The 26,039-nt window shown below is 36.7% G+C and overlaps 1 protein-coding gene across 2 annotated transcripts; it reads right to left on the bottom strand.

The window, feature by feature from the left end:
• Positions 1-368: 368 nt before the first annotated feature.
• Positions 369-25,769, bottom strand: LOC142345529 (uncharacterized). Of its 2 annotated transcripts, none has more exons than XM_075397601.1 (5): positions 25,423-25,769; positions 25,003-25,085; positions 21,944-22,141; positions 19,460-19,648; positions 369-684 (listed from the first exon to the last, which is right to left on the bottom strand). In XM_075397601.1, the coding sequence occupies exons 1-5, from the start codon at positions 25,685-25,687 to the stop codon at positions 508-510; spliced, it is 912 nt and encodes a 303-aa protein (XP_075253716.1). In that variant the 5' UTR covers positions 25,688-25,769; the 3' UTR covers positions 369-507. The 2 variants fall into 2 exon arrangements, with proteins under 2 accessions (XP_075253716.1, XP_075253718.1); XM_075397603.1 differs by having other exon boundaries at positions 654-752.
• Positions 25,770-26,039: the final 270 nt, after the last annotated feature.

The following is a 26,039-nucleotide window of genomic DNA, read 5'->3' as shown; positions in this document are numbered from 1 at the left end:
AAATGCAGCTAATCAAAAAAATCAAACACATGAATTTGTAGATGTATTCTTTGAAGTTAACTTTATACAGTTGTTCTGCATCTATACAAAACCAAAAACTATTCTTTAAAATATTTTGCGGCAGAAGAGCTCTTTTATTAAGAGTAACACATAAACTGAAGTAAGGAAAACGATAAAAAATATCGACACCGATAAGAAAGTTAAACGCAATTTGACGTTGTCTTATTAAATAACGATCAAAAACGATAAGTCCGTATGCTGTGTGGACTTGAATTCCGAATTTATATTTTTTACGTTATTATTGACGCACAAACTGGTTGTGTAGATTACTTATTTTCTTTTTTGAACTAAATGAGATTGAAAAAAAATAAAATAGATTATAAGTTAAAGCAGGACTCATCTAAGTCATATATATGGATTTTTATGTTGGATATCAGCACTTTTGTAGCGTTTGATTTTTTGTCAGACAGACATTACTCGCAATTTGCTCTCTCTCTCTCTCTCCTTTCACTTGATTTCAATCAGAACCACTCCATTTTCTCCATATTTATACCCATAGTACCCGTCTCCTCCTTGTCCATATGATCCATTATACAGAGTTTCTGCATCCACCTCCTCCACCTGGATTCCACCACCTCCACCTCCGTATTCATGCCTGCTTTCTGGTGTTGATCCTGGATTGCCCTATGGAAAGGACAACTTGATTTCTGACTCAAACAACTTGGCCATGATCAGTTTTTTTGTGAAGAAACCTGATGAATGATTAAAAACATTAAAAAGGCGCATTATAATTTCAAGCAATTTCATTGTAAAACAGTTTTGACTTACCAAAACTTTTCCAATAAAAAAATTGGACAAAACTCTGCAATTTTCTTAAGTTCTAAAAGTATATGAACTTTTATTTACCGCGATGCTCATGCCCCGGTCGAGATATAGACGTTACGAAACGACCTAAAAAATCAAAGGGGGTGATATTGATCTAAGTTACTCGATGAAGCGCATGCCTTAAATCAATAAAAACTATTTAAGGTCCGTAAACGATCTTTCATAGATGAAAACGTCGAACTCACTCATTTTATGGGTCGAATCATCGTTTTATCATCAACAACTATTGTCAAAAATTTTTTCTGGGTCAGTATATTTGACAAAATTCTGACAATTGTCGATGCACGCTGTCTAGGTTGACCAATTTTACTAATTGTGAGTCAGCTCTCGTTGAAGTAAATTCAAAATCTTTTCATTGTCCATTTCGGTCGAATTGCCGTATTTAGGTCTTTCTCAAGAGTCTACGCATCCCGACTGGCGGGGCCGGTTAAATTTTAATCCAAGTTTAGCCAATTCTCCCCCCACCCATCCCCAAGCTTAGCAACCGACAGGAGATACTTTTAAAGCCTCCAGTTCAATATTATACCACTTTCAAGCTGTAACTTGCTATTTAGCAACCAATAATTTGCAACTGCAGTGGGTCATAAAATTCACCAGGGATGGTGGCAGAATATATCCGGGTTTTTCAAACGAAAAGCAAGTTTATCTTTTGGTGTCTATACTGGTCGAGGTGAGTAGTATAAAATACCTACGTAAAGATGGGGGGGGTTATCATTCGACTCTTAACCATAGGATAATAGGTAGTGGCGGTTAAGTGGGAATAGGATAGGCGGGATAAAATCTTTCCGCCTGCTGTTTATTGCCGTTTGGATTGTTCTATTCCGCCGTTCTTGCTAGTTCTTTCTGGTCGTTTGAATTTAACGCTACATGTAAAAAGTAGTCTTATTAACCTAATAGAGGGGAGGGGCTTATTATGTGATATTTAGACGTGTGATTAAGTGGTTTTGGTCAGTTGTTAGCAAAAATTGATCCTTATTGGGAGAACGTGTGCATAGATCAAATGGCAACTATAGCAACGCTTGATTTGAAAAGTATTCACGAGACTTACAAGAAAATCGAAAAAGAATATTCACAATACGGTAAACGATTTTTATACTTTTTAGCCACTTGTCTGAGTTTGGATCCGGATCTTGATTTGGATATTGCGTTGAAGTTGCGGCCGTAGGGAAGTTTGATTGGTATTGATAATTCTTCGTTAGACAAATATTTCAAAAATTTAAAAATTTTGAGATTACATGCCATACTCCACGACGCTTCCGGTTTTGTTTATGAATATAGTGAAAAGGGTCCAGGCTATTCTTACGTATTACCTTGTTCAGTGTCAAATGAGTACCTTGGTCATCTGACTGGAATTGCTTTTTGTTTATACGTAAAATCTTTCAAGAATAGTTTATTCAATTTGATGGAATGTTGAAATCCGGAGCGGTTGCTCTTGATTTTGAAGGCTTTCGAAGTAAAAAATCTGGATTTATAATAAAGGAACTTGCGGTATCTACCGAAAATTACAACGATATAATTTCGTTTTTACCTCCAAATTCATTTAACATGCTTTGTTCGAGTGATCAAAGATCTTTCCTGTGGGTATCTAAATTCCTTCATGGTCTCCCGTGGGAGACAGGACAGTACCCTTATCATTATTTGCAACAGATTTTTCAAGGTATAGTTTTTCGATTTCCCTTTTCTGATTTTTACGCAAAAGGATTAGAAGAAACCGAAACTTTACGACAGCTGTTACAGAGGAACGCTATCAACTTGGAAACTTTGTTCTGCCCAAAAATTGATCACTTGAAGTTATATCAGGAGACACTTGTTTGTAAATTACATGCATTGAGTTGCCCAAAACGACAGAGAAGCAAGCATTGTGCCAATAAGAAGGCAAAACTCTTTTACCAGTGGCTGACGAATGAATCGTCGGTTAGAAAAACCAGCTCCGTCTCTACTACAAGTGAATTTGTCTCCAAATTTGACAGTTTACAGTTGCATAACGCCCGAAAATCAGTTAACGATTACTCTTATCAAGGAAGACACAATTGACACAGGAGGCCAAACAGTTTTGAGAAACCAGCAGATTGTGTGTGCTGGTGCTGAAATAGAAGCTTTCAAAAAGTGTCTTTCTCTACTGGAGTACTTTCAATTGTACCATGTCTTTACAAGAGAAAATGAAAGGGTTGAAACTAACCCCTTTGCCTACGCCCAAGCGTGCAGTACAATTTCTGATGTCTCTGGACGATGAGACTCTTCCCGATGACATCAAGCAGCTGATTAAAGAGAACAATGTAGAGTCAATTGTTTTTAGAGATAAACAAGATTCGATGAATACAAACTATATAATCACTTACAAACAAAGAGACGAAGACTCTGGATATGTTTCTTATGAATTTTTTATAGTTAAATAATTATGTAAAAATTCTTGGAAAGCAATTCATTTTTTTGAACAATTTTATTTCACAATGAGTCAAACCGAAGGTCAATAAGATTCGGGTGGAGGCATAACTGATTTGGTTTTTGACGCCGAGCACCAAGAAAGACGATCTTGGAGGTTTTGCAATTCGAGATTGCCTCGATCAGAGGTTGTATACTTTACACAAATCAATATAATATTTTTTCTTATAACTGTATCTCTCACCAAGTTGGTTTTTTTCAGTCTTGACTGTGAAGAATCCACATTTTGGTTTTCACTTCTCTCTTGTACAGTTGGATACGCTGTTCCAAATCCAAAGTTATGAATAAAATTATTCCTACCACTGACCGGTTGTTCATGGCTGTTTGCGGTCCGTCTTGCTGCGGGAAAACTGAGCTGATTTTCAAAATGTTATTAGTTGGCACATTGTTCCCAGAGTTTCAAACAATTTATTATTTTTATCAGCATGATCAGCCAAAAATCCAATCGTTAGAGGAGAAACTGAACATACATTTTGAAAAATTCTACAATTTTGAGCTCATTTCAGAGTTAGAGAACTGCCTTCTTGTTTTCGATGATTCATGTGAAGAAGTTTTTAATGACAAAGAATTTTCCAAATTAGCAAAGACAGGGCGACATAGAAGCATCAGCGTAATTGATGTTAAACACAATTTGTTCCAGCAAAGCAGATGGTTCAGAACAACTGATCTAATCACAACACATATCATATTGTTCAAATCACCCCGTAACACACAACAGATTAGTTTTATTGGTCGACATAATGCACAATTTTAATAGAAAGCTATGAGCTCGCAACCAAAGAACCGTTTGGTTATTTATTAGTTGATTTGGATCCAAAAACATCAGACGGCTTGCGCTACTGTTCAAATATTGTTACTCCAGGACCACCAATTTTTTATCTGCCATCAGCTAAAGCCGTTATCACAAGTTTGAGCGATGAGAGAGAAAGAAGTTTGTATGCTGGGGCGGCTGCTAGACATATCGGATACAAAACTAAAAGAGAAGATCGAGAGAGCTCCAAATAAATTCATTAAATTCCTTTGCGAATGTTTGCTCAACATTGTTAATGGTAATGTTCCAATAAGAAAAAGTGTTGTAGAAGGTTATGAAAAATCATTCAGAAAGCTATCGTCTAGACAAACAAGTTTGAAAGAAAAGAGATTTGCTAGAGAAACAGATTTGGTCAAAATTGTTGGTTTCGCTTGCTATCGATATTTGACAAAATCATAATGCGCACCGAAGAATTCATTTTAATTCCAAAACGAAAGTTTGCTTCACATCAACCGGTGAAAAAAGAAGTTTTTGACAATCCCCTTTATAAACAGAAAGCTGCACAACTGTCTCTTTTGCAAAGAAACCAGTCCAACTCAATGGAAAAACCTGAGAAAGCGCTTGAACCAGTTGAGACTGCAAACAAACTGATGATTGAAACAGCAGAAGAGGAGAAAACAGAACCCATGAGCGAAGACAGCGAGATTGAACCGGTAGTGAAAAAACAAAAAAAAGCGACGATTTCACCTCCATATTGATAGAGCTAGAAGTTAAGAATGAAAACCAAATCAAAAGACCAAAAGTCATACTTGACTTGATTAACCAATCTGAAACAGTCACCATAGAGTCGAACGACGTTCTTCATGTTAATAAAGAAACACTGGGCATCAAAGCTTCAGCATTTCTGTACAATCTAGAGCAAGCAACTAAAAAAATTGACATTGAAAAATACTCAAAAATTTTAATTGCTCTTAATATCTCACCTCATCTTGTTGCAAATACTCATGCCAAGCAAATCTTGGAAGCCTTGTCTGAAAGTGAACAAGAATTTTTCCCAGGTAGAGAACAACTTAGTCAACAAGAGTTCTCCTCTACTGGAGAACGACTCAGTGGCTCAAAATCAACCCGAAAAAAATATAAAGAAGAAACGGACCAAACGCCAGACAAGGAACAGACCAGTCAGAAGATGTGGTCTTTCTTTTCCCGAATTAAAAAAATTGGATCAGTTGTATTTAAAAGGACCAGCTTCGTATGGAAGCATAAAACGACTACAGACTCAAAGCAAGCTCCCTATAGGAAAATTCCTGTCCTATTTGGAGACAAAGCCGTCTTTCACAAAGTACCGTTCAATTCGATTAAAATTTCCTAGGCTTAATGTTTTTGTAAAAGACATTAACAAAATTTGGTCTCTAAATTTGGCACACGTTGATAAATTAGCAAAGTATAACCGCAATATCAAGTATCTCCTAGTAGCGGTTGATTGTTTGACAAGATATTTACGAGCGGAACCATTAAAAACAAAGTACGCAAAAGAAGCAGCTGAAGCATTAAAAAAGATGATCAAAAACAAAAAGCCCGAAAAAGTATGGGTTGACGACGGCACAGATTTTCTGGGAGAATTCAAATAATTGTGCAACAAACGCGGAATTCAGTTATATAGTACTTTCAGTGAAAAAAGTCAGCTTTTGCAGAGAGGAACATTAGATCTCTCAAAAAGATAATTCATCGGTATCTCGAAGAAAAATGGATCTATAGCTACATTGACCAATTAGACCAATTTGTGAAAACAATCAATTCAAGATTCGATCGAGTAACTAAAATTGCTCCCAACAAAGTTACAAAAAGGCTGTGCCACGACTAGTTTCATTGACAACCCAAACAATCTCAAATCAGAAGCCCAAGTTTTACATTGGAGAATTTGTGAGAATAGTTAAAAAAAAGCATTCAGGGAAAGTTACAAGCAATCGTTCACAGACGAAGTCTTTGAAATAACGGGAATACCAACATTAAGCCCACCAACATACTCCTTAGTCGACGCAGACAAAGAACCAATTCAAGGAAAATTTTATCAACCAGAATTACAACTTGTCAGGTTCCCTCTCGTTGAAAATGTCCAACAAACGGTTTGAAGTTGAGTTTACAGTTCACGTTTTTTCATCCGCTTCAATGGAAATATTTGATTCAAACACACTTGCATCATTTCGAAATTTTTTCAATGACAAAATTCAACTTGCATGTGATTGGAGAGTGGCGTTAAGTGAAATCATGTTCCCAACAAAAATAGAAAACATAGTAAACGGAAATCTATTGTGTACAACTTAAAAGACTATGAAGATTCCCAAAAGATATCTTCGGGAGCCAATGTTATTTCTAGACCTTATAGTGGACAACAAGTTAGTTTTATGCCAGGAACCTTTGATACAGTGGCACAACTTCTTGCTACAATTAAGCGAACAATTGGACTGTCCCATTTTTCTTTCAGAGAGTTGAAGAGCTCTGGAAAAAATGAAATTTTATTTGGCAAGTATGAGGGAATTACGTTTCCCAGCGAGGAAATTCCGAGCTTTATTGGATTTAAGGGTATTCCTGACGGTAATGGAATACATATTGGGTACAAAATGATTCCCAATGCGAACAAGTTTATGAAAAGTGATGATAAGAAAGCTTATTATGGGGAGTTCCCAGCTGATCTTTGTGCTGGAAAGCATCTAATTTTCATCTACACTAACATAATTGAAAATCAATACGTTAGTGACACTAAGGCTCCTCTTTTGCGAGTCATTGATTCAAAACAACTTCTGAAAAACGGTAGTGTTTGTGAGCTTGAACCAACCCATTGGATAGTTTTTACAAATTTAGACTATAAGAAGCTCCCAACCAACACAATTCAATCGATTTCAATTAAACTGAGAACGAAAACAGGACAATTAGTTCCCTTTTCGGGAACTGGAAAAGTTATTCTAACACTACAATTCAAAAAATTTACCTCCTAAAATGGATTCTTATTATGCGAATCAAGCAACGTCTTTGCCTCACTTCTCTGGACATTATCGTCAAAGATGAAGTGGTTTTGGAGCCCTAGCTGCAGGCATTGGACTTGTTGAGCTGCCTTTAGCACGTCGTTTCATTTTGCCTACAGCGAAGCGTATCGGGAAAGAGCTTTTGAAACAAAGTATTCCAGAGATTTTGGATGTAGTCGGAAGCAAAAAATCTCCTAAAGAGGCGTTTAAAAATACAATAGCAAAAACTGTTAAAAAACAGACAGGGGGATCTCGACGAAATACTTCACGTCGGAGAAAGTCAAGTCAATCCAAGCCACAGAAAGCGATCAACAAACGCAAAAAATCGATTTCAACGCACAGAGCTCCAAAAAGAAGTCGGGCAGATTTTTTTTTGCCAGATTCAACGATGATCGCTAATATGTTACGATCAGAAGCAACTCACAGTTCTTTGGATTTATTCGAAAAACCTTCTCTTTCTGTAATTTTCGATGGTAGTTTTTGTCAAAAGTTGGGCCCAAGCTACAGTCCAAATGGACCCATGTTAGAATTTGAGGTCGCCGGTGACCGAAATAATTTTATTGACTTATTGACAGAAAATTTTCTTGGAGGTAAAATCTAAAATTGTCCAGTCATCAGAAGCTGATTTGAGATATGACGCAGGAGCAGCAACAGATGTTACGAAGACAGATGCTCCCTATTTTTGCAATAATGTGTTACATTCACTCTTCTCTGACTTTACAGTGTCCGCTAATGGACTAAAAATTTCAAACGCTAACAGAAACTATGCTCATAAAAGTTTTATTGAAACAGAATTTTCACATAACAAAGATGCAAAAAACACCTGGTTGGCACGTCAGGGTTACTCCTACGAAGAAAATCCAGGAATGCTGTCAACTGGAGAATTGAACAGAAGGAAAGCCTTAGTGAGGCAATCAGCTCAGTGCACATTCTGCGGCGGTAAAGTTGCAGTCGACTTTTTCACCTGTGACAGACATTTGCTAAGTGGTATGACACTTAGCATTGCATTTAGACGGTCAATAGATGATTTTGTTATAATTTCTGACGATGCTGCCAAGAACTACAAAGTAAAAATTGTCGAAGCTAATTTGTAAGCAAGCAAGATGACATTGAACGATGATGTTGTATCGGCTATTGAAAAAACTTTATTAACAAGTCCAGCTTCGTGTCTCTACCTGGAGACTCTAACAAAAACGTTTCTGGCTTCAATGGGTCTCCACAGTTGGAAACAAGAAGATATTTTTGCCAGAGAACCGATTCGTAGACTAGCAATTTGTCTGAACACTAACGAAGCTTTTCTTGGTAACAACAGACCAAATCCATTTAATTTCCGCAAATTCGACCTTGAGCAGATTTATATTTATCGAAACCGTTTACCTGTGGCAGACAGTCCGATATCAACAAGTGATGACAAACGTCTTTACTTTAACACAATATCGGATTTAGCTTACATCGACAATGGTCATGGAATAAGTTTGACAGATTACCCAAACCATTTCATAATGGTTTTTGATTTGACCAGCATCCAACAAGCATCCCACGATTTTATTCAACCTGAGCTTACAAATTCGTCAATTTCTATTGAGTTGAAATTTTCTGCGGCCTTACCGAACAATATAGAAATATTCATTATTGGCGAAAAAGCTAGCACAATATTTGTTGATAGTGCGAGAAAAGTATCAAAGAATCACATTCTGACAAATTAATGATGGATGAAGATGATAATAATGGCTTAATCCAAGGTTGCAAAACTCCTAAATATAAATTCCATGGTGTGTTTGCGGCCAACAACTTTCCGGAAAAAACGAACAGAAACAGCTTCCTTATTGTTAATGCAGCAACTGCTGAAAATATTGGCACCCACTGGTTACTAATATGCAGATAAAACAATCAACTTTTGTTTGCCAATCCCCTTGGTCAGCCCATTTCATTGTACAAACACCTATATCAAAGAATCGTTTCCGTTGGCAGCAATCACAACATCTATCAACTCTTGGAGAATCAACCAATTCAAAGAGCAAATTCTAAACTTTGTGGACTTTTTTGTATTTATATTGCTCATTTTGTTTTCAATGCTCAAAAACTTGTAAATATTAGCGATAATGAAATGATTCATTTTGCTTTTCATATGATGTTCTAACCTTACTAACTTGAGAAATTTATTTTTTTTCAAAACTTTACTTTTTCTTCATACACAAAGCGAACACTCAATAAATCAGAATCAATACTCAATTTTCCATATCCACTCATAAAAATATCCATAATTTGACAAAAAGCGCCAGAATGAGGACCATACAAAATTGTTTCAACTCTCCGTAAAGTTTCACTATTAAAAAAATCAGTTTGAACTTGTTTCGATGGAGGTCGGGCATTGTAGATAGTTTTTTGAGCAACTACTGGCATCTTGGCACTCGGTTTGAGATTGATATTTGTTTGTTTTGCAGAGCTGCTTTTCGATAAATTGTTATGGTTTACAAAAGCTGGCAGTCGTTTGCGCACTGACTGTGAATCTGTTTTTTCTCCCGAACTGTTGAATTCGATTGCCAATTTGAGCTTTGTAAAAACGTCTCCATTAGTCTCCAAGTTTGGTGCAGTCCAAAACAAGAATTTGAAAGCTGTATAAACACAAGGCACAGGAAAGCTCTGATATCGTTTCACTGTTTCGTTTTCAAAAGTAGTTGTATCAATCAGAACGTGATAATGGCTGTTTACTAAATTGCAAAATTCGGAATCAAAATGTGCACACACTGCATAAAAATTTCCAATAGAAAAGCTATGTTTTTCTTCAAGAATGAGAAATTTGAACTGTTTCTGAAATTGTTTAAAGTAATTTGCAGAACGCTCAAACATCGCCTCAACCATCGTTGTTGACAACTTCTTTTTGAATTTTTGGTTTCTTCGCTAGTGGTGGTTTTGTTGTTGACAGCTGATCAGCCACTGAGTTCTTTTTTTTTTGCTCGCTGAGCTGACCAAATTTTCAAACTCATTTACAAGAGTTAGAGAAATTCTCTGTTCAAACTCGTAATCGTCTGTTGCTTTTTTGAACAATTTCAGAAATAGATATGTCCCTGTCCTTTCATAGGTTTTCAGCGTTGCTCTGATTAAGCGCTTATCAGTTTTAGAAATATCGAAATAACAATCTCCAAACTCTGTGTCTTTAGTGGACGTGAAAGGCATAGTGTGCAACTTGTTTTATTACTTTCAAGTGTTATAATGTGTAGAACTCCAACTCAATGGGGCGGCAAATTGGGTTTAAACAAGTGTCGTCAAACTGCCTATTTAAATCCAAATGATTTGTCACTACAGGCTCAGTACACCAATGGCGTACTTGAGTCGGTCTGTTGTTCACATATTGCATAATTAATTTCAGCTGTGACCTTAGATAAGACAAAAAACCTATGTGAACCTAGGTGTGTACTTGGACCAGCAGTGCACTGTACACTTTTTATTGGAATTATATGCGTACCATATGTTTTGAGAACACAAATGTGACCCACCCTGGGTGGGTTTTTGGACAAGCAGTGAAGTGTACACTGTTTATTGGAATTATATGAGGACCATATGTTTATAACTTGGAACAGATGTGACCCTGGGTGTGTGATATAATTAGAAGCACAAGTGAACCTACAGCATTAAGGAAATTCTGATAAGAATAAACATGCACCAGCGTACAATGAAATGCTAATAATAAAATACGCTCTAGATAAGAACTGAGTTAGAACACGCTATAAAGTGTATCGACCCATGTATAACAACAAAATTTAGAGCATATACCAGAGCACATACACTACCAAAAATAAAACCATATTTGACCCCAGATATAATTTGTTGAATTACACGTTGTGCAATATATTTTTAAAAATAGTTATTCATTTTCTATAAACCTTGCGTTCAGTGCACTTTGCTTTCTTTAAACAATTCGTTACCAGACAAACACCTACTAACAGCCTTCTATCAAATTGGTTTTAATTTCTTTCTCAAAATTTGTACAAAATTTATGTCCTTTCAAATACTTGCTGAATCTGTAATTTCCTTGGAGCGAACATTGGTCTATCAGACAGTGTTCGAAAACTTTGTTGTGCTTATTCAACAGAAGAGACAAGGCGATATTTGGGAAACTTACCAGCACTGTTTGATACCTAAGCTTTTCATTAACGCAATTGCTTCTTTACCAGAGAAGACAGAACCAGCAGAATGCAGTCTTATTACATCAGGGGGACGTTTACCTCCAAAAACTTTGCCAACATTTCAACATCTTGGCATGGAGTCATTACCTGACGCCGTTAAACGAATTTTGTTTCGCTACGATTGCGACTGTGTGCCTCTGTTTGAAAACCAGCTAGGGACTTATCAGGCTTGCGAAAACTTGGCTGACATGTGGGGCATAAAGTCATCACCTTGCTCCCCAGAAAATCAATCGCAATTGGATTCGGCCAGCTTGCCAATAACACCAGCAGTTGATCCGAGTCCCATTTTGACACCGACATCTAGTCCATCTCTCTTTGCGGGAATTCACAAGAACAATTCTACGGCTCTGTTCAATGACAACCAGTTTGATACAACGTTACTGTCAGCTACACAATTTCAAACACCAGAACCAGCACGTGTTTTTGGTGTCACAGACACGCCAAAGATTTGCAATGCACCAAAGAAACGGCTACCTGAGAATACTTTAATGGACTTAATTGATTAACTTGAAAAATAAACTTAATGGATCACTACAAAAATCTTTTATATTTTGAGATGCTAACTTGATTTTGTTTCAAGAATGAGTGATTTCAACTTTTTAAAAGCTGAATTTAACTTTTTATATCTGTTTTATAGCTTCAAATCTGCTGAGTCAAAGAAATTTAAACTTTGCTACTGATCAAGTTCGAACATGTTCAGAAAAGATTTTCAAAATGACGTAAACATTCGTTTCCTAACAAACACTCAATTATTACAACTACTATGACGTGGTGAGATTTTTCAATATTATATCCAGAAATACTTTTCCCAATCTGCAAAATTTTTGTTAATATTATATATATATATATTAAACATAAAGATTAGAGATATAGCCATATGTGAGAGTATGCGGTATTGACGCTAATGACATGCTAACTCCATGCCACAGCTGTAGCATGGATTGAATTCCAAATTCAATTCATAAGTCGAAGAAACGTTCAAAAATAATCACAGAAAATTTTTCGAAAAAATGCATTTCAAATGTCAAATTTTGACACTTAGTTCAATAGATGCCCTCTTCAGCTTACACTAGAATCAACTCTCATTTGTTACTTGGGGATCAATTGAAAAAAAGAGCATGTTAGTTTAAAAAAAAACGAAAAAAACTCAAAAAAAAAAATTTTTTTTAACACATGACCTCTGACCTTTGACCCCAAAAGAGAGGGTTCCAAAAAATACTTGGGATGAAACTGATTGTTCAGTAAGACTCAGCATACTCTAAAGTGCAAAACATCTCATCACACACGTCAAATTTTACTCATCCGTTATGGAGATAATTAGCCCCTAATTAGCGACTATTTAAGGGTTAATTAACCTAATTACTAATTACTGAAAAAAATTCAAAATTTTGCAACGGTTTTGTACTCACTGCTTGATGCCCGACATTATTGCTCATAAGCATCATCATCAAAAAACGGCTCCTTCGCCGATTTTCGAAACATCTGGCAATTAATGTCACATTAACATCTGGCATTAATTAGCATATGAAGTACCCTAAGGAAAGATGTTAGATCGGTTTTCTTTACATTATTGGAATTATTGGGCCCTCAGTGTAAATTTATCTCATAACAGCTGTCATCAAAAAAGGCCTCAGAAAAAAGACACATGTTTATGTCATGTAATTGTCATGTAATTGTTAATTAATGACTTGATTGACAGAAAAACAAACTTTTTTCTGTTTATTTTTGAGCAAAATTTTTTTACCCATATTTATTATATGGGTCCTATGTCTTTCGGCACGGGGAGCATTTTTGCTCATCACACTTAAGAACGTAGGACAACTCTAACCATCCGTAATTGAAAATGCATAAAATAGCGCATTTTATTACAATTTTGAAAATTAGCATGTCTTTCCAGGTTCTCAAAAAAAGTTTTTTGACACAAACGATGATCAGCAATACTCGGTAGGGTTCCTTGTGGTGGTATATTTTGGCATACGATTGCAATGGAGAGTTGAAAACAAATCTTTTTTCTCTCAAAAGTAACAAAATTTCTAAATAAAGGTATGCGCCAAAACCGACCAATCAGAAAACAGCATTTCAAAAATTCAAATTTGGCGCCTATGCAGTACTGTAGTCTCTAATACTGTAAACCCGAGAAGCCATTTCTTGTTCATTCGTTTCTACTGTTCGTACTCAAGTTTAACAATTCTTTCTTACTAAAGTTAGACAATTCATAAATGGGTTTCCAGTGTCGTTATTGTGATTCTATTCTGAGTACAAAAGGAAATTGCTCCAGGCATGAGCATAAATTCCATCTTGATGAGATTGGTTTACCCGTATACCAATGCTCATTATGTGAGTTTAATTATCGGAAGATTTCTTTGCTCGAAGACCTTATGAAAACTGCACACCAACGATTCACCAATTGCAGTCAAAGCTGCCTACTCGGATTCAACGATTGCCATCTTTGCGTACAGCATATGACTTCCGTTCATCACCTACCCGTCCTAGGTGAACAATTTCAGCCTCGAGACACTCCGTTGGAAAGTGCAATCAATGGAGTGCTGAGATCTTTCGAGTCAACAGAGACCGAAGAATCCAATGATCTCGAAAACTTCATGCGGATATAAAAACTCAAAATAGACACTCTTATAAGTGAGTGGTTCCTCAAAAAGTTCAACTATGTGCAAAATTGCGGCTTATCAAAGTTCTGTATGATGAGCCAGATATACCAGAAGATAATCGTATTGAAATATACGCAAACTCTCTGATGACTCCTGTTTACGCAAACGGACTGTAGGATGAAGCGTATTGGCAAACGGTGGAGAAGATGATGAGCGTATTGGCAACATTCAGCTCATTCGGAAGTGGTTGGACAATCGAAAAAGTTCTCAAAGTTGACGTCAAATTCGCACGTTTCAGACCAATTCATGGTTCATCATACATCGTGTTGCCATCAAGAATTGCCATTTGTAGAGGATTGCTCAACGTTAGGAACCACGAAGATCGAGATTGCTTCAGGTATTGCTTTGTGGCGGCTTATCACATGTATCATCAAATAAATCTAGATAGAATTGATCGAAACTATCAAACCGACAAAACTTCACCAACTACATACAATCAACCAGGACTTCATCAACTTCTTGGCGATTTTACTATGCCCATGGGCTCTGCAGACATTCCTCAATTTGAAGCACTCAACAACGTTCAGGTAAACGTGTTTGGATACGATAACGGCCAGTTTTTTCCTCTGAAAATTTCGTCATATAGTTCAGATTTTGTAGTAGATTTACTTCTGCTGTACGACAGTGACCGTCATCACTTTGTCCTCATTACGAACCTTGTGAAGGTTGTTTGCTACGTGCGAGAACTTGATTATAGATTCTCTTACAACATTTGTCAAAACTGCTTTTTGATTTGTCGAGAAGGAATTGAAAGTTACAACCTACATCTCAGTAACTGTTGCAAAAATGCACCTGCTGTCATTCATATGCCTTCAAGTGAGAACAACTCATACAAGTTCACGAATTTGGCTGCTACGTGGGTTGTCCCTCTTGTTATCTATTTTGACTTCGAGTCTTTCTTACGACCCGTGTCTACTTGCAAGGGACCAACTGATAAAGCCTTTACACAGGTCAAGGAGATACATGAACCGTGTGGCTTTGCGCTAACAGTGATAGATCACCACTCATCAAAGCCAATCTTTCGTCATGTAGACAGTTCTCCTGCTTGCATGACAAATTTTGTCAAAATACTTCACAAACTAGCCAGAGATATTTATCAGCAGAAAAGGAAGCACCCTTTCTTCAAAGGCGATAGACGAAACTTGGGAAAATCTAACGCTACGCACTGTTGGATTTGTGAAAAATCGTTTTCAGAAACGGAAGATCCAGAGAACACAATTGACCTGGACCATTGCCACTACAGTGGTAAATTCTTGGGATGGGCACATGAGACATGCAATCGTTTGAGACGAAATATCAATTTCACCCATGTTGTCGGTCATAATATTCAAAATTATGACTTACATCACATTTGCTTGGCACTGAACAACTGCTAGCCAACCACAACCATCAGCGTCATACCAACCACCAACAAAAAATACATATCAATGAAATTTGGTGTGCTTATTGACACTTTCGTAACGGAAAAGGGAAAAACAGTGAAAGTTTACGAATATCTTCGATTCATAGACTCCTTCAAGATGATGAACGGTTCTTTTGAGAAACCTGTTGAAAATTTACCCGATGACCGCTTCGAAATAATGAGGGCAATGTTTTCTACATTATCTGATGCTAACCTTCAGCTACTTAAACAGAAAGGCTATAACACTTACTCTTATGTGACTGGTCGGTCCAAGTTCAGTGACACCAGTCTCCCACCACTGAGCAAGTGGGGTAACACTCTGGACAAAGGGGCAGTGAAGGTAACGGAGACTAATTTACAACATGCACGCAGGATGTGGGAAATTCTGGAATGTGGAACACTGCAGGATTATCATGACTCATACTACTCATACTATACTGTGCACTACTCGCATGTGTTTGCAAGTTCCATCGACAGTTGAGTTTCGATAGGTAAATGGACTGTATGCACTTCTTCACCCTACCCAATATGGCTAAGGAAGCATCATTTAGAATCTGCAAAGCCAATGTCGAGTTACTGACTGACTGTGAACAATTGGACATGATTGAACCCGCAAATCGCGGTGGAGTCACATGTGTCTTTGAAAGTCGCTTCACTGCAAATAACTCCTATATTCCCAACCACGACAGCACGGAGGAATCCTGTTTTGGTTTCTGTGTCGACGCTAATAACCTTTATGGCGGCGTAATGCAAACAGAGAAAGTACCGCTCACCGACTTTACGTTCAACACAGACATTCAAAATCAAGAGATTTTGGACACCGCCGATGAGGCTAGCATTGGATACTTTGTAGAGGTCGATCTCTCTTACCCGCCAAGTCTTCATGATGAGCACCGCGATTTCCCGTTGGCGCCCACAAAAAAAGGGTTGAAGACGAGTGGTTGAGCGATTACCAGATCGAATTGAAAGAACAGTACAATCTCCCATCTTCCAAAGTAAAGAAACTCCTGCAAACATTCTTTGATAAAGAGAGATACGTGGTCCACTACACACTGCTGAAACTCTATGTCCAACTCGGCTTGGTAATCAGCAAGGTTCACAGAGTGCTTCAATTTCGACAAGAAAACTGGCTATCGCCATACATTACACTAAATAGTGAAAAGCGGCAAGTTGCTTCAAACAAGTTTGAAGAGAACTTTTATAAACTGATGAATAATGCAGTTTATGGTAAAAACTGTGAATCCAAAAGACGCAGAAACAAAATAACAATTGCACGAGATGCAGAGCATGCGCTAAAGATAATATCCAGATTTGAGTTTGACCGCTTTATGATATTTGGGGAGAATTTAGCAGCCTTGACCACACGACCGAAGTCCATTTATTGGAACACTCCCACTATTGTGGGAGCGACTATCTTAGATCTTGCAAAATTCCACATGTACTCATTCCATTACAATGTCATGCCCCCCAACTTTAACTGTCGCCTTCTTTACAGCGATACAGATACTCTCCTTTATGCGATAAAAAGTGACTTTTTTTATACAGAGTTATTGCAGAAGCCTCAGTCAGTATTAGGTCATTTTGATTTCTCAAATTACTCACCCAATCACTTTCTTTACGATACCACTAACAAAAGAGTCGTCCTCAAATACAAGGACGAATTCGCCGGCAACTATATTACTGAATTTATCTGTTTGAAGCCGAAGCTGTGCTCCATCCTGTCAAAAAGTAAGTTTATTCTCTCATAAAACAAAATTGTTAGTTGTTGTATGAAAATTCGTATTGGGTTAAAAGGCATCTGGAAGGAGTTATATCGTTTTATATTTACATACGGTGTTAGTAACCATAATAGCACCTATTATTTCTCAATTCTTTCTTTCTTTCTTTTAGGTTGTCGAAGACTTTCAGCAAAAGGGTTACGAGGGCCGCACAACAACATCTTCGTCACGTCGATTTCTTAAACACTCGCAGCACTGGAAACCACCTGCGCTCAGAGAACACCAGGATTGTGTCCGACCACCACATGCTGCAGACAGTTACTACAAACAAAATTTGTCTGTCAGCTTTTGACCCGATGGCATAAAAACCCTCCCGTTTGGCCATTATGAAATTGGCGATTATGCTATCGATGAAAATGATTGGAATAACGACGATGTGGAATGGGATTATGACGATTTTAGCGACTAACTTTTGAGCTCGAGCCCAGAGTGATATAACAGTTTTGTTGTACCACACTCCTCTCCAGATACCACCACCACCCAAAGCTCCAACTCATGGCAACCACCAGACCCCGGTTTTGTCGCCGCTCAGAATATAAATGATTCCGATATTGAAAATAGCGATATCGTTGATTTCGATGCCAGTTTCGAAGAAAACTCTACGCCCGATAATCCGTTCATTAATTTTGAGGCAAAAGAAGCAAGTTAAAGCGAGTCAGAGGGCCCAGTGTGCAAAACTGCAAGGCGATATTAGAGTGCATAATTAAATTTAATTGCCCAGAGAGAGACACGCAAAACTGAACCATTATTGATTTTGCATGCAGTGTGAAATTTGGTTTTAATTTAATTTGTTTGAGTGTTTTGAAATCAAAAGCAAGCGGCGAGACAGAAAGCAAAGTTAAAGGGAAACAAGGGCGGCAGAATAAGGAAGGGAGGGGAAATAAAAGAGTCGAAATGGAAATATTCAGTAGGAAAGGGCAATAAACAGCAGGCGGAAAGATTTTATCCCGCCTATCCTATTCCCACTTAACCGCCACTACCTATTATCCTATGGTTAAGAGTCGAATGATAACCCCCCTTTCTTTACGTAGGTATTATATACTACTGAGGTTTCACCGCCATTTAACGCAAAATTATGTAAGATAAGCGGCGAATGCGGTGAAATTACATGAATCAGGCGTTGAATGCGGTGAAAAAAACCTTTATCGCCTGGCAGCGGTGAAATTACATAATGTCCCCACTAAATTAGCGTTGAAATTGCATGAATTCACCGCGTTGAAAAAAGTGTAAAAATTGAGTGAGAACAGCAGTGAATGCAGTGAAAATGCATTTTGCCGCTTTTATTACATATTTTTTCCAATTTTTTCGCGACCTGGGTAGTCACTAATTTTCTCTCATTCTGCAAAAACTCACAATATTCTTTCCTGTGATGCATCCTGCTGTTTTTTTTAATTAATTAAAACAACAGAAAGACTGCTAACTTCCTGCTGACACCAAAATTTTTTCTTGGAAATATTGTGTTTTTCCCCTATCGATTATAGGTTCTATAGGTTATAGTTGCCAGATAACCTATAGGCCCCCCAATCAATTAAATGTACCATAATGCGGAGCTTTAATTTCACGGGGGCTTTAATGGGAAAGACCCGAAACTTTAACTGTTTTTGGATACCCCCCCCCCAACTTAGTTGTCACATAACGTATAGCATAACGTACCAAACTGTAAATACAACAAATTCGAGCCATACTTTTGAAGGGCTAAAATGAAGATGGGAAAAGTATTTTCAGTTACCTGAGCCAAAGTTTTCCCTCAATCTACCCACCACATCGAGGTAACATTTTACATTGTTAAATCATAACATAGACCAACTAACGCTGGACAAATTACTCTCGAATGAAAGGCGGGGTAGTATAATTCAGGGCAGGCTGTCACCCAGATAATTTTTTAAGGGTTGCAAAAAATACCAACCAAGGGTTCGCACTTTCGACCTCCGGCATAAAATACTGAAGCTTTAACCAATAGGCGATCAGGTTCTCACGATAGCTCATTTTATGTCTCTTTTGTTTCGGCAACAGACTTTTTCTGATTAGGAGCATTTAGATCACACAAATTTAAGAAGCTAATCGCGAAGAAGTAACTCGAGACGTGAAATAGAAAGAATGTTCTAGAAGAAAGGTTCAAAACCAGCCATGCAAAAAATTTGTGAAAAAAGACCCGCACGTTTACTATAATTGCTTCAAAATTCGATCGAGAGCAAGTAACGTCAATTTTCAGTACTGATTCGAAACGATTTCAGTCTGTTATGTTTCTGTGATTATTCTGAAAATATTTTTAATGGAATAAAATGGGGAATTGTAGTGAACTATTTTAAAAAGACAGATTGAATTTACTTGCGCAGGCAATAATTCCAATTGGCTGAATAGTTGTTGAACGGAGCTGATATCGAATCCACTTCCACTTCCACCGGTATAGTTGGATGTGCTTCCACCATTTCCACCGTCCATTCCGCCGACTGCTTGGTCTGCTCCACCTCCACTGTAACCATCTCCGCCTGTCCACTCTTCCCCTTGTTTTCCACCCTGGTTATTTCATTCAGATAGTAAATTGAACCTAACCAATGTATTACATGGGTTGAGGTCTCAACAATGAAACTTAGAAAAATCATTGCCGTTACTGCGTTGAGTTTTTACAATAAATGAGTTGACCCCGATAAAAAAAAATTTTCAACGTTTATGCAATAGAGAAAACATAGCAGGATGAATACAAATTGTGAACACTGATAATCTCAATTACTACCCAAAAATACATCTCTGTTACTCATTCGATTTATCTGTTAACAATTTGTCTGACAAAATGAAAGAAAGCTGAACATTTCAATTAGAGTTCCAAAAATTACTCAGTTTTCACCTCAGAAACAGTTTTAACTTCTTATTGATCAGCGAGCCTACGAAAACTCACAGAAAGATATAATAATGAAATTTTCTATTTCTTGGAAAAAACGCAAAAGAAACTGCGAAAAAAGTTTTTAAAGATTTAGTGTTTGGTTTACGCTATTCTGGATCATCCGCAGTAAATAATTTTGTATGTTTTAACAAGATTTAATAATTGTTTGGACAATGTTTTCCATTTTTAAGGTGAACTTGGAAACCAAATACTTTGATAAGTGCTAAGCTATTTTTAGCACCCAAATGAGCGAATCGTTGTTAACATTTCTTTTCGAATTAAAAGTTTATGCTATTGATTATGTATAACATTTTTTTACAAGGAAAATAGTGATCACAAAATTTAAGCAGTGATTAAAATGGTTTGACAGCATTGTTGACAAAATAAGAATTCAGTGTCATAGTTGATGAGTGTACTGAGAGCAAATGAGAAAAACAAAATTGTTATTTGAACACTTTGTAATATTTTATTTCAGCTGCAGCTAAAGGTGTTTTTTGAAGTGTAGCTTTGGTTTATTTGTAGTTTTTTTTTTTAATTTTATGTGTTAAATTAATTGCAAGTCACAAGAAATGTGAGAAAAAAATTTTGGTAACCTGAAATTATGTTGAGAAATTGTCACTAAAAAGTCAAAACAGTAAATTTCCTTTTTGTTTGAGCCTGCCTGCTTACTGATCAGAGGTGAGATATGCTGAAGATACAAGGCCTTTGGGGTGATAATTCCCATTTTTTAAGAATGTTTTCGTTTTAATGCTCTACACACGCACTTATAATTGTTCCTAGAAAAGCAATTTATTGAGAAACAAGGTCTTCCGACCTTTTAGTTTTGAGATGCTCCCAGGCAACCTAATCTCCTAATTGGCTTTTAGAATGCGGGAGGAGTGTAGACTTTTGCTACTTTCATGCTATCTATATTCTACTAGTTCTGATTTTTAGAGAAAAACTAAACTTTTTTAGGCTTTTTGAAAAAGTGAAAGAAAATAAAATTTTAAATTTTTGGGGTCATCGAATTATTTTATTTAGTTGCTAGCGTGTTTAACTGGCTGCCTTTTTACGAAATTTTATCTATCTAATTCAGAATTTTAGAAAATTGTCAGATTCATGAGTTTTTTGTGAAACTTGTGCTGTACTCTCAACACCAAATTTTTTCTTCAAAAAATGTTTCGAAAAAAATTTCCATTGAACAATAAAAATTGGATTTTGGGACACTAGAGAAAAACTAATTTTAAAAGGATTTGGCGGAAGTCGGACGATTCGGGCAGCTGCTATTTTGTTTTTTTATCCACTCCTCTATTACCTAAACAGAAATTGATGATTGAAGTAGCAAATGCTTTTGCTACTTATAATCAGCAAACTTGGAGAAATCCTTGTCGAAAAAAAATGTTTATATTGCCGATAAAGGCACGGCTTTTCTTAATAGTTTTTTCAACTTAACCTTAAATATCCAACATTTTTAACAAAATTTTCTTTTTCACTACAACTCACCGCATTTTCTCTCAATATTTTTTGTCAGATTCTCAACCCGGGTATCATAGAGCACAATTAAAAGGCAAAATTGAGACACAACAAATTCTCGCAACCAAAATATTTAGAGTAACACGCTCAGAAATTTAAATTTTTTTGTGAGAGCGCTTTTTAGCCAAATCACACCAACGAACTAAAAATGAAATCACAGTGAATTGGCCTCGATATGAGTGAAGATATTTATAGCGGTTGTTCACATATAGCACAAATTTAAATAAGATTAAAACATTAAAAAAACTGGATCTGTTAACATGTACTCTATCTATAACAATTTATAATTTTTAGGTCGGGTCTTAATTAAGAACACAGCATTGATATGTTATGTGTTAAGATCAACATAAGCGAGTAAAGCATCAAGAAGAGAAATACAGATGAAATATTTGCGCAGTTTCCTGAAAAGTGTAATTTACCTGAGCTGTGAGAAGTAATGATCCTGTCTCATTGAAAACTGAAGTCGATTGACCATCTAAAGGAGAGTAGGTCGAGTTTATGTCACCGTAGCGATGACCACCGCGACCTATTTCAATTCTAAATCCGACACTGTAGGGGATATCAATAATTCCGTAGTTGATGTACCCGCTGCCCCCACCCCCGTTATATTTCGTGGACTACATTTGAGAGGTCGATTTATGGGATATAATCTGTTTCGGCCACCCAGTGCTTTTTATGACCCCCCCCCCCCCGTTACAAATTATATGCTGTTATATAGCACGTTACTGTGTAAGAAAATAGCACGTGCGCCTGGGGGCGTAAAAATATAAGATCACTAAGGTGGGGGATAGAACAGATCTGATTTATGAAAAGACCGTGGTGCGACCAATACTGGATATTAAATTGACACTTTTTGAGTCAACTTTGTCGGTGTTCAGCATTGTTAACCGACCACATGTGGACCGATAAAGGATATAAGGTCGATCTTGTGTCGATTAAAATATTTGATTTAAAAAACGCCATAAAAAGACTGCGTGATCGACCACCATGAAAAGTTCGTAGGTCGATCTCTGGAAAAAACATCGTTAAGCCTTTTTAAACATGCAATTTTGCATATAACGTGACCAAATTTTTTTCTTATTTTGGTTGCACTTTTCCCCTCTTCCCCAAAGTTGAAAAAACATAAGAAATGATCCTTTGATCGGTGTTTGTGTGTCTTCATGTTTTTTGACCGGCTTGGGCATTTTTGATCGACATAGGAAGTGATAGTCTTTGAGAAGTTTTTTTGGCTATATCTCAACTCCGGTTATGAACTGCTACTTGATACGGTGGAAAATTGTGCTTCACCGCTATTTTACATATTTTTTAAACTTTAATTTTCTTCGATGAAAACATTTGGTAAAATTAGTGTGAACTTTTGCGATTCATAGTGAAGAAATTTTTCTCAACTTCTCTCAATGCATGCACCGCAATACTTATTTCTTTTTATTTGCAATATATTTGTTCACCCGAACACATAATTAGCATTGGTTTTTGAACGCGGACTTTTGTGTGCGTTGAAACCAAACATACAAAGTATTAAAATCGTGCAAAAACGGTGGTTTCCTAAACAAACTATCAAGAACAACAGTCTCCTTAAAAAGTGTTCAAAAACGGCAAAGTATCCTAAGATCATTTCCTATACTGACCAGATTCAAAAATCAATAATAACCAAAAATGATCAACTGTTAAAATGCTTGTCAATAACCTTAAAACCGATCAAAAACTGTTACTTCCCACAACATTTAAACCTTTTTTGACAGATCTCGTCAACTGGGTTTTCAATTTTTATTGATAACGTGAGCTGTAGTGTGCACTAAGAACGTTTTACAATGCTTTGCTATCCCCAAGTATTTTTGTTTGTTAACAGAGGCATGGTAAAAAATATTTCTGTTGGATTAATTAGTTTGGCCTATTCAAAACTTCAATCGAAAAAAAAATAAAAAGAGGGGTTGAACGTCCTAAAAAGTTTAGGTTAAAAAAAAGACAGTGGGTCGACCAATAAAAAGACCCTGGTTGATCGGCATTGACTATGAAAACAACTGGTTGAAGATATTGGGTATACAATTACATTTTCCGATTGAGAAGATAGATAAAAACGAGAAAAAGTTTGTAAAACATCTTTGGTACGTTTGGTTTCAATAGAAGAAAAGCGTCCTTACTTTCGGTGTTCGACCTTCAATAGTAAAAAATCGGCCAAAAGTAAGAAAGATGTGGTATCTTTGTTTTTGGATGCAGCAAAAGAGATTCAATATGTTTAAGTTTAGACGAATAAACTTGTTTGACTTTTAAACGTAAGTTAATGTCGGTACGTTTGGTATTTAAAAGTAAAAAAAATCGTCGGTATGTTTGGTTTTAAAACAATAACGATCGTCGGTTTCTTCAGTTTGAACGTAAGAGGTCGTCCGTAAGTTCTGTTTTAGAAGTAAGAAATTGTCGCTTTTTAATGAAATTTTGATTTTTATGTTCTGAATGCAGTCAACGGTAATGGTAAGGTTCCTTTTGCAGAAATTTCATACGTTTAAAAACAACTATTTCGATTCTCTCTTACGTTTGAAAAATGACGATACCGATTCTGTCTTACGTTTTGAAACGTTTAAAACCACAATATCGAATCTGCCGTAAGTCTAAAATAGACGATACCCAATCCCTCTAATGTTTAAAAACGATAATGCTCAATCTTTCTTATGCTAAGTACCAAACAAAAACTATGATGCGCACTAAAAATTCGTAGGGAGTTTTGTCGTTTTGGCTTAGAAAAACGACAATACCGACAATTTCTTATGTTTAAAAACCCAAATTTTTCATCCAGTGAAACATGGTAAGAAATTAGTCCTGTTCGATTAATTAGTTGGATTAATTAGTTTGGTTTATCCAACTCTTCGATTGAAAGACAAAAAAGGACGAATTGAACCTCGTAAATTTGTTTTGCAGGAAAAGACAGTGGATCGCAATTTCTTTTTCTAGATTATAAGAGCGAACAAAGACGACACAAAATTTGTCAGAAAACTTTGGTATGTTCGGTTTCAAACGTCAGAAAGCGTCCGTACGTTCGGTTAAAAAAAAGACTACATTGAATTCCAAAATGTTACACACCATAAAAGTGTCAAAAAATGGCAATGTAGAAATCCTAAAAAAAATAAAACAATAAGAATATATTTTATTTCACAACGTTTGGAATATTAAAAACATTAAAAAATATATTGGATACTAAGAAACTTAAAACAATGAAAACTTAAAAGAAAACTTGAAAAAAAAATTTTTTGGCATTGTCGGTCTCGAGCCTAAGAAAGATTTTTATCTTAATTTTTGACGCCAGGGAGCATCGGTACGTTCGGTTTTAGAAGATTAGATATGTTCAACACTTAAGAGATTTTTAGTATATTCGATATTCAAACGTAAGAGATCGGAAAATTAATTCTGCCCTAGATTATAAAATTAATGTAGTGTGGCCACCCCTTCGACTTTATTTGTCTTCTCATTTGGTCGGCCTCTCAACCGTCTCAGAATCTCGGCCTCCAGTTCCTCCCCCTCCAATTAGGAGAACATTCGCCTGAGCTGAACATCCCATTGTCTCCACCTTTCAAAGGAACTGCTTCCTTCCTACCTGTTAATTGAATAATTACCCAATATAGCTGTCACCTTTTTGATCAACAGTTCGATTACAAATTAGCAGTTGCTAATAATGCACTGATCTAGTTGAATGCGCTGAAATGCGCTAAATTTTCAAAAAGTTCGGCTCAAAATAATTACATAAAAATACGCTGGAACGCACCGGAGTTCAGGAAAATATGCGCTCAAATTTCAGCGCTTTTAAACAAAAATTTGGCGCAGTTCTGTCATAATTTCAGCGGAATTCAGCGGAATCGAGAATAATGAAGCTTTAAGTATTCAAATTAAAAAAAAGAAAGCAGTTCCTGCAGAGTTCCATTGGTAGATTCAACAGCAAAATTTCTGGGCGGAGACGACTCAATAACAGCCTCATTTTGTTTGCACTGTCTCGAGAAATCGCATTTTTTGGGGCCCGTTCTGCATCCCTCACAGGGGAGAAGTTCGGTTGAATGTGAAAGTAAAATACAAGTTTGAGGTGTTAGAGAATTGTATGTGGTTATTGTATAATAGGAACATTCGGCCATTTTCTCGCATGAACTTTGACAATAACTCTCGTTGTCACTGGGAAACATGCTGATTAAGTTGTCGCCGCTGATGACGTAACCAACTCTATCCAAGCTGCAAAATCTGCACCCAGAAATACATGAAGTGCACTCCTCTAAATCGGGAATTGTTTGCCACTTTGTTGCCGAACTAGTATTTTTTTAATCCGAATATGGATCTTTTCCGATTGTACCCCTACCCCAGTACGTTATTCGCCATTCGCCCTCATTTACAGAGCACGTGCCATTACATAGTGAATCTTTTTTGTTAAAAAAATGGCACATGCGTCTGGGGGGTGCAAATAATATGCGCCCACAAAGCTGGCGGGGGGGGGGGGCACAAACGGAAAAGATCCCAAAACATTCCACTCTACAGAAAACT

This window comes from Convolutriloba macropyga, chromosome 9, assembly GCF_964194025.1.
Source record: "Convolutriloba macropyga chromosome 9, txConMacr16.3, whole genome shotgun sequence".
NCBI classification, from domain to species: domain Eukaryota; kingdom Metazoa; phylum Xenacoelomorpha; order Acoela; family Convolutidae; genus Convolutriloba; species Convolutriloba macropyga.
Note: the sequence above shows the minus strand (reverse complement) of the source record. Positions and strands in the feature narration are given on the sequence as shown.